Source organism: Ruditapes philippinarum, unplaced genomic scaffold, assembly GCF_026571515.1.
Source record: "Ruditapes philippinarum isolate M1 unplaced genomic scaffold, ASM2657151v2 ctg9745_1_1_1_1, whole genome shotgun sequence".
NCBI lineage: Eukaryota > Metazoa > Mollusca > Bivalvia > Venerida > Veneridae > Ruditapes > Ruditapes philippinarum.
In genome coordinates, this window is record NW_026860163.1 from 14,392 (window position 1) to 24,181 (window position 9,790).

At 32.3% G+C, this 9,790-nt stretch overlaps 1 protein-coding gene across 2 annotated transcripts; it reads right to left on the minus strand.

Annotated features, from left to right (window-relative positions):
- Window positions 1–343: 343 nt before the first annotated feature.
- On the minus strand, window positions 344–4,541 carry LOC132759095 (uncharacterized). 2 transcript variants are annotated; one of them, XM_060750819.1, is made up of 3 exons: window positions 3,963–4,541; window positions 3,320–3,646; window positions 344–502 (listed from the first exon to the last, which is right to left on the minus strand). In XM_060750819.1, exons 1-3 carry the CDS (start codon window positions 4,053–4,055, stop codon window positions 389–391), a joined length of 534 nt encoding a protein of 177 aa, XP_060606802.1. In that variant the 5' UTR covers window positions 4,056–4,541; the 3' UTR covers window positions 344–388. The 2 variants fall into 2 exon arrangements, with proteins under 2 accessions (XP_060606802.1, XP_060606803.1); XM_060750820.1 differs by lacking the exon at window positions 344–502 and adding an exon at window positions 2,591–2,735.
- Window positions 4,542–9,790: the final 5,249 nt, after the last annotated feature.

Genomic DNA, 9,790 nt, shown 5'->3' on the forward strand with positions numbered 1-9,790 from the left:
GAAAAATTGCAGATTCGGTTGCGTTCATTGAACGCCGCCTTTCCTTGTTGATTTTGTTAATCATACTTGATTGAGTATGTACATAAGGGATAATAAAAAAGTGCAACATCCCTCACGCCCTCTAGCACCGGCTTGAGCGGTACTCAATGCTCTCACTTAAAAGTGCTGGACTCAATAATAATAATTATGATTATTTCCTTTTTTCACGGAAACCCGCGTTAATATCACACATCCTTATTACCCAAACAATGCAAGGCAATATTATAAATCGTTGAAATAATATCTGCCATTAAAAACACAACAAAATTAAGAAATCAAGAAATTTATTTAGAAAACAAAGCAATAATTTGAAATGATTAGAAAAAGAAACAAACAATTAAAATATGAATCAATGATAATCAAAAGCAGAAATAACAAATGATTGATCAGGGTCAATTATATCGTCTCCAATTTCATCTCTCAAGCGCATAAAAAAAGCTAAACGATCTGGCACATATTCCTCCTGAAAATAAATATATACACGTACATTAACATTTTAATCCAGGTAATCTTTCACACGCATTTAATTAATTATCATAATGAATGCGTGTGCCCTAAACGAGAAACGATGGGCAGAACTAAATAAAATGAAATTTTGAAAGGGGATCAGAGGTTATGAAGCCTACATAACATTTATTAGTCCCCTACCGGTTTACCGGAGGGGACTTTAGGTTTACCCTCCGTCCGTCCGTCTGTCTGTCTGTCCGTCTGTCTGTCAGTCCGTCCGTCCACAAAACTGGATCCCGCGATAACTTGAAAAGTACTGAAAATATTTTTATGAAACTTGATATATGGATAGATGGCAATATGGAGATTATGCACGTCTTTTTCTTTTCTTCCTATGTTGAAAATTCTGGTTGCTATGGCAACAAATAGGCTGAAAATATGGCAAATTTTACACATAAACTGGATCCAGTGATAACGCAAAAAGTACTGGAAATATTTTTATGAAACTTAAAATATGGGTAGATGGTAGTCTGGAGATTATGCACGTCTTTTTCTTTTCTTCCTATGTTGTAAATTCTGGTTGCTATGGCAACAAATAGACTGAAAATATGGCAATTTCTACACATAAACTGGATCCAGTGTTAACGCAAAAAGTAATAAAAGTATCTTTATGAAACTTATAATATGTGTAGATGGCAGTCTGGAGATTATGCACATCTTTTTCTTTGACAATTCTGGTTGCTATGGCAACACATAGACTGAAAATATGGCAAATTTTACACATAAACTGAATCCAGTGATAACTTAAAAAGTACTGGAAATATTTCTATGAAACTTGACATATGGGTAGATGGCAGTCTTGAGATTATGCATGTCTTATCTGTTCCTCTTATTTTGAAAAAATATTGGTTGCCTTGGCAACAAATAGGCTTAAAACATGGCAAATATAACAATATTTGTGATTAGCCAAAAAGAGCTGAAAATTTTTTAATTCCAGAGTTATCTCCTCTTTAAGAATTTTGCTTTTTAAATTGTTATAATAAAATTATTTTGGTAACGGATGTTTCAAATATTAAATTTAGAGTGTCCTTCAGTCCGTCTGTCTTTTCAACAAAACTGTTTCCTGTGATCACTTTTAAAGAACTTTTCCAACAAATTTACTATAAAAACATTAGAGAATGGCCAATGGCCCTTCAGAATGTTGATGGGGTTCCATCCGGTAGGGGACTTATGGATTGCTTGCAATACTATGATAATTGCTTGTTCAATTTATTTCAGGGGAGGAAATATGTAGGAGTAGAAATTAAAACCAGACCATAAACAGTTATTTCAATCCTGATAATGATCTAGTTTTAAGGCCGCTATTCCATTTATACGTGATCAGTGGTCCGCGTCCGTCATCCGCATCCGTTACCGATTCGCTAATCAAAGAATACGTTGAATCTATTCCTTTTGTCCGTTTACCATCCGCTTCCTCGACGGCATCCGCGACGTTTCGCAGGATGAGCGATTTTTTACGGACGCGGACAGTCACTGACATGTCTCATCCCTACAAAATGCCTCGAACGAAATTAAATACTTTATCGATTTCGAAAGAAAATACTAAAGAAGTCACCAAAATAGTGTAGGAGAACATATAAGTTTATGATGCAGCAATGACAGATTAAAAAAAACAACATCTGGTCATCGGTTGCTAAAGAGATGTTATTTGAAAACCTAACTGATATTCAATGTTTGTTACCTAATTTTTTGATGTTACAACTGTTTTTGGTATTAGAATGAAATTATATCATATTCTACAAATAATTATCCTCTGTTCGCTATACTTCAATTAAAAGTATATAGAAAATAACGTACCTATGGAATAATACCCACGGACATGCCCGGACACGTATCACTGACGCGGACCACTGATCACGTATAAATGGAATAGCGGCCTAATTCGTCATTTATAAACACGGAAACCCGCGTTAATATCACACATCCTTATTACCCAAACAATGCAAGGCAATATTATAAATCGTTGAAATAATATCTGCCATTAAAAACACAACAAAATTAAGAAATCAAGAAATTTATTTAGAAAACAAAGCAATAATTTGAAATGATTAGAAAAAGAAACAAACAAAATATGAATCAGTGATAATCAAAAGCAGAAATAACAAATGATTGATCAGGGTCAATTATATCGTCTCCAATTTCATCTCTCAAGCGCATAAAAAAGCTAAACGATCTGGTACATATTCCTCCTGAAAATAAATATATACACGTACATTAACATTTTAATCCAGGTAATCTTTTACACGCATTTAATTAATTATCATAATTAACCTTTTAATCAAAGTAATCTTTTCACACATTTAATTATCGTTAATACACCGCGGTTGTTTAAAATACAAACTATCTAGATACTTCTATAATAAATCTACTTTGAAATCAAACGAAGACGAGTGACTGCGGCTTCTATTAATTTAAGCCCAGTCCCATTTTAATGTTTATTAAATAGAAATTTACAGATACCATATTTGTGCTACATTATCAAAGGTTATAACCAATAATATAAATGGACAATTAAAATGCGGGCAATCACTTATGACAAGCCGGAGAAATTATGTTAATTTGGAACTTTTAAAATCATCTGCGACCTAGCAATTTGATCATTAAGACTCTTTATTTGTATCATATTTATGTAGAATAATAATATATGTCATATGTTTGCGGCTCGGAATGGAATATCCGTTGCGAGGGGAGACGCCCATTGGACGGTAACGAGGCTTGCCGAATATATAACAAAATAACAATAACAAATTAAGTTAGAGAGTAGATAACTTACCTCCACATATGGGTTCTTCTTCATATATTCTATGTATTCCCTGTTTTCTTTTTCTTCTGGTGTTTCTTCTTGAATTATTGGTGTTGGTGATCTTTCTTTTGCACTTGTTGTGTTTTCATTTGTCGGATGTGTGTATGCAGAATTTGTATTGTTATATTCAGAATTTGTATTGTTGTATGCAGAATTTGTATTGTAATATGTTGAATTGGGATGATAATAAGTAGAATTTGGATGTGTGAATGTAGAATTCGGATAGAAAAATGGTGATATGTAGACAGGGGAAGCTTTGTTTATATTAAATTTCTGTCTTCCGTATGTAGCTTCTGCCTGCAAGATTATAATATGATACTTCTTATTGTAAGTACATAAAATGCGTTCCAACAGGGGTTGCTGTAATCAAGAAAAAACCGGTTCGGCGGACTGAGATTTGACTAAATACATTGTATTGTTGAAAGTGGCGTAAAGACCGACAGACAGACACGCAAACAGAAATTATTTTAAAAAGGTTTTAAAACCTTCAAAGAAGAATTGATATAAATAATGCAATCAATACACGTGATGACACATAAATAACATAATAATTGTATCAAAAGTTGTATTTATTTTAAGTAATAAACATTGAACACAATCTAGAGCTACTTACACTATAAAATGATTGTTTCGTCCAAAAATATCCATTTCCGGGTGCATAATTTAAAAATGTGAAGGTGTTTGTCTGCTCAGAAAGACTTGCCATCTTTAACCGTTCTGTAGTTCGTATCTATCTGACAACGACGTTAGATACGGTGAATATGCGTCGTAACGACGTCATTCTTACGATTTTCGTTTTGTAAACGACAATTTGATTGGATATTATTTATATTGGTTTATTTGTGACGTATCATATGGTTGATTTATCCGTTAATTTATCCTTGCGATCTAATACATTAATGAATCCTACGAATTGATTCAGTATTAAAAATTAAACATCTTTTATCGATATACGCTTTAAGAGAGCAATTTGTTTTTGTAATAAATTACAAAAACAAATTGCTCATCGTACTTTTTATCCGCTTAAATGAAAGAAATGTTTTATAATGCCTATATTTAACTTTGTTTCGATTATTGTTGTATTATATGGAGGACTTGTAATAAAACTGAATTTGAAAAAGTGAATAAACTGCAGAAACGCGCAGCTGTAAACCAGTTAAAACGCCATCTTTACAGCTCCTTAAAATAAACTGGTTAGCTTTTGAAAACAGATGCATGTATCATACAGTATTATTAATATATAAATCTATACAAGGACGGACTCTTTCCTACATTTCAGATATCCTAGTGTTCTCGAAAAATGAAACATAAACACTTACATCAACTACAAATAGAAACATAATACATGTAAGATCTAATACAAAATATATTGAAAGATAATTTAGAAATAATGCTATGCAAGTATGGAATAATTTATATTTATATATTAAGAGTCTTCGTCTCTATATGCCTTTAAAAGAAATATGAAAAATATTTACTCGATATACAATTTAAATGAGGAGGGGTGCAGTGCACAATAATGATAACTCTACCCTGCATAATTTTTGAGTTATTGCCCTTTGTTATTTTTCAAAATTAATTTTTGTCCAGAGCATAACTCAAAAAGCGTTTGAGATATCAACATGAAACTTCATAGGTGCATAGATCTAACTCAGGAGGTGTGCAGTGCACTCTACCTTTTATAATTTTTGAGTTATTGCCCTTTGTTATTTTTCAAACCTAATTTTTTACCCGAGTGGAGCATAACTCAAAAGTGTTTGAGATGTCAACATGAAATGTCATAGGTGGATAGATCTTATTGAGGAGGAATGCTGTGCACAAGAATGATAACTCTTCCCTTTACAATTTTTGAGTTATTGCCCTTTGTTCTTTTTCGTACTATTTTGTCCGGAGCTTATCTCAAAAAGTATTTGAGGTATCAACTTGAAACTTCATAGCTGGATGGATCTCATTGAAGAGGAGTGCAGTGCACAAGAATGACAACTCTACCCTGCGTTTTTTTTAGTTATTGCCCTTTGTTATTTTTCAAAATTAATTTTTGTCCAGAGCATAAGTCAAATGGCCTTTGAGATATCAACATGAAACTTCATAGGTGCAAAGATCTAACTCAGGAGGTGTGTAGTGCACAAGAATGATAACTCTACCTTTTATAATTTTTGAGTTATTGCCCTTTGTTATTTTGCATACTTAATTTTTCACCTAAATGGAGCATAACTCAAAAGTGTTTGAGATGTCGACATGAAATGTCATAGGTGGATAGATCTTATCGAGGATGAATGCTGTGCACAAGAATGGTAACTCTTCCCTTTGTTCCTTTTCCGGAGCTTATCTCAAAAAGTATTTGAGGTATCAACTTGAAACTTCATAGGTGGATAGAGTTTACTTAGGATGGGTGCAGCACACAAGAATGATAATCTACATTGCATTATTTTTCAGTTATTGCCCTTTGTTATTTTCAGCCATCAGTATTCACATAGGTTTCAAATCTGTACTCACTTCAGCCATCAGTTTTTATTACCAAATGACCTCTTAAAATGGAATTATTCTGCTCTACTACATATACATTCTTTCAATGAGCAAACACATTCGGCGGGGGATGGCCATGTTGAAATAGCTCTTGTTTTTTTTTATTTCAAACGGTCTTTATCTTTTGTATGTGATAAATAGAATATTTAATTCGTCTAAATTCCTAACTGACTGTATATTTAATAACATAAAAATAATGCTCGCATAATATAATTTTATTCAACACTGAATTTATTGACCTCGTTGAATAAAATAATAATATGCTCGCGTAATAAAATGTTATTTAACTCTTTCAATAAATTTAGTATTAAACTTATACTCATTCAATATTCTTTATTTACAGTATAAATGATATATTGTGTTACCTTATTACTAAAATAAGAATGTAAAGTTGTTCATATCTGTACCAAGTAAAACAGTCAGCGGAATAATAATGATTATTATTGTATTTTAAATCTGTATACACCATATTGTATGCATTGTATGTTTCCATATTATAAATTATATTATTATTATTAGTTCTACCTCATGTTGCCATGTGAGAGAATAAAGAAATCAAAATTACGAAAAAGACTAAAGTGGCTAAGTTAAATTTTCAAACAGTATATTTCTAATAGATGTAAAATAGAGAAAAAAAAAAAGAATCCATAAAGTCAAAATTGAGAATTTGTTGAAAAAGTAATTTGAATTATTTTTTATTTATTTTTAATTATTTTTCTTATATAAACCTTGAGTTTACCGCGTAATTCAGATTAACTATAGCTTCAAAGAAGGGCGGACCACTTTCTTTTAATATCGAAATATGTTTGATTTGATTTAAAGTCTAGAATACTTATTACTTACACATGTATTACAGTAATTAAATTTTACCTTTAAGTGGCGCTGACAGCTTTAATTATGACTGTGTCGGCAAAGCTATAAATATTTTATTTTTTATTTTTGTAGCATTCGGAATAATCTTATATGGTTGTCATTTACATGTATTTGGATTTATTCGGCATTGTGGATTAAGTATTGTCTGGTTTCCAGCGCTTGTTAAATTAAGATTGGTAAACGAGAGTAAGCCAGGTATTATTAAGACAAACTTAATCATATAAAACCGCGTGAAATTCATGCATCTATCTCTTTCATGTGAGGAAACTATCCAGCTGGCTTACGGAAGGTCGGTGGTTCTACCCAGGTGCCCGCTCGTGCCTGAAATAATGCCCGGAGGGGCACCTGGGGTCTTCCTCCACCAATAAAAGCTGGAATAAAATCGACGAAAAAATCTCTAGGATGGCCCGACTTGAGTGTACGGTCGCCCATATGGCTTTCCGGCGGCGCATTAAAAAAAGCATCTTCTCTTTTCGCCTGACAGCTGGTAAGCAGTTAAAAATTCCCGACGTTATGAAGAAGCGTTCACATATTTTTTTACCTTATTTAAATGATTGTGTGTACATGTGTGTTCTTGCTTTGCTGCGTTCTGTTTAATCTTTTCAGTGTTCGTGAGATATGTGAGCAAAGAAGAAGAAAATTTATTTGGATACAAAGGGACATTTTTACGAATTGAGCTACGTGTGCAGAACTTGTAAATAAACATTATAACGCTATTTGAAAGGAGTTTATACATGTATTAAGGTGATGTAAGTGTAGTAAATGTTCTTTCTGTCTTTAAAGTTATAAAGATTTACGAGTTGTAAAAGGGTAAAAACATATACAGAAAAGGAATATTTTGCAACAGTTTGGCAGTCTGAAGCTACAGGACAGACATATTTTTAGCAAGTCCTCTTTGACCTACAACTGCGAATATGGCCTTGAAGTAAGCTCTAATGATATTGGTGTGCGATGAAAATTCGCAAAATTTTTGTCGATGAAATACGTTTTGTGCTTTTTTCTAAAAGTCACCATAAGCCGTACATAAAGAGGCAACAACTCCTAAATTACTTATGCAAGAAAGCATAAAAATATTATGGGCTTATATATATGTCCCGATGTGATAAATAATTGCGTCAAGTTTCAATAGTTTAAGCGTTATATCACGGACTGCAACTTCCTTTTCGACTGACACCAGCGTCAAAACAAAATTAAGACCACTCAAACGTATTAAATAAGTATAAAATCATCACGACCCAAAGGTTAATGCTTTATTTCAAGTATTTTTCGTAAATAAGTTTATATTACAGAATAATTCATAAAAAATTAAATATCAAATGTATTATAGAAGTGATCAATACTACTTGTCGATGATATTTGATAGCACCGTCAATGAACAGGCTCAATCAAACCGAGCCTTCAAATTATTTAATTTTGTCGTTAGGGGCGTTCTTTGCGGTCTATTATTTTAGCTCGACTTTTTTGAAGAAAAAAGGCATTGTTACATCCGCTCTTGTACGCAAACTTGAACGTTGATCATAACTTTTAAGTTGATGCTGTATTGTATTCATACTTGGCCACAACAACCTATGGGACAAGACCTTCAAGTACACCAGGCAAAAATTGACCTCAATTCATAATTGACATTCAACTTCAGGGTCAAATGTCTAAATTTTGTTTGATCTTTGCTGTTAGTGGCTATAACTTGTGTTACTTTTGAATGGATTGCCTTCAAACTTGAGCACAATAATCTTTTAGGATAGAACACAGATTTTGACCTTCGCTCATAAAAACCTTGACCTTGAAGGTCTAATTATTGAAATTTTTGTTGTTGCTGTAATTTGTAAATGCCTATAACTTTGTTATTAACGAATGGATTGTTGACACAACATTCTTTAGGACAAGACCTTTATGTATATCAAACTCAAATCACCTTGGCTCATTTATGACCTCGGCATTGAGGGTTAAATTATTGATTGTTTAATGAGTTCTGCTATAATTGACGGCAACTGAAATTTTAATAAACGGATTATCTTTATAGACAAAACAACCTTTTGGACAAGACCTACTAAAAGGTTTAACTGACAATGAATTGTAAATACATGACATTGACCGTCAAGGTCAAATTATTGAATTTAAGTTAAATTGACATAATTTTGTTATTTATGTACAGATTTGAGTTATACTTTGACAAAACAAGACTTGCTACCAAACAAATATTTTGAATAATTAAGACATTTTGACCATTTAATTGACTTTGACAGTCAAGGTCAAACTAATAAAATGCCCTTGATTTTTCCTGTGACTGGCTATAACTTTGTTCATATTTAGATTCAACATTTTTAGGACAGGACATTCATGTATATCGATCTTAAACTGACATTGGCTCATGTATGACCTCGACCGTGATGGTCAATTCATTGAATTTTCACTGATTATTGTTTTGATTGGCTGTAACTTGGTAGTTAATCAAAGGATTTATCTTCAAACTTAGACAAACCATCCTTTTGGATAAAACCGTCAAACAGGTAGAACTGACCTTTAAAAGACCTTCACCGTCTATGTCAATTTATTGAATTTTGGTTTAATTGTCATAATTTTGTTATTTATATACGGATTTGATTCATACGCGGACAAAACAACACCCGTGACCAAACGCACATGTTTAAAACTTATTAAAATAAAACAAGAGAGCCATAATGGCCCTAAAATCGCTCACCTGAATATAAATACTATTAATGACAAGGAACAAATAATATTGAAAACTATAAGCGAAAGAAGATCTTAAACTGATATCATAATGTTCATATTTGTATCTGAAATAGTGCACATGTAAAAAAAATTGCTGGTTGCTATTGTTAAGGTACTTAAGAAGTCACAGTTACCAAATGATCGATATGTGAAACAATGTTATAATATGTTACTTATATATGATAGGAATGGAATGAAAAATTGGGCTACTAACATTAAACAACTACTATATACAAATGGTTTTGGATATGTTTGGAATAACCAGGGAGTTGATGATAAGAAATTGTTCCTAAAAATATTTACAGATAGAAT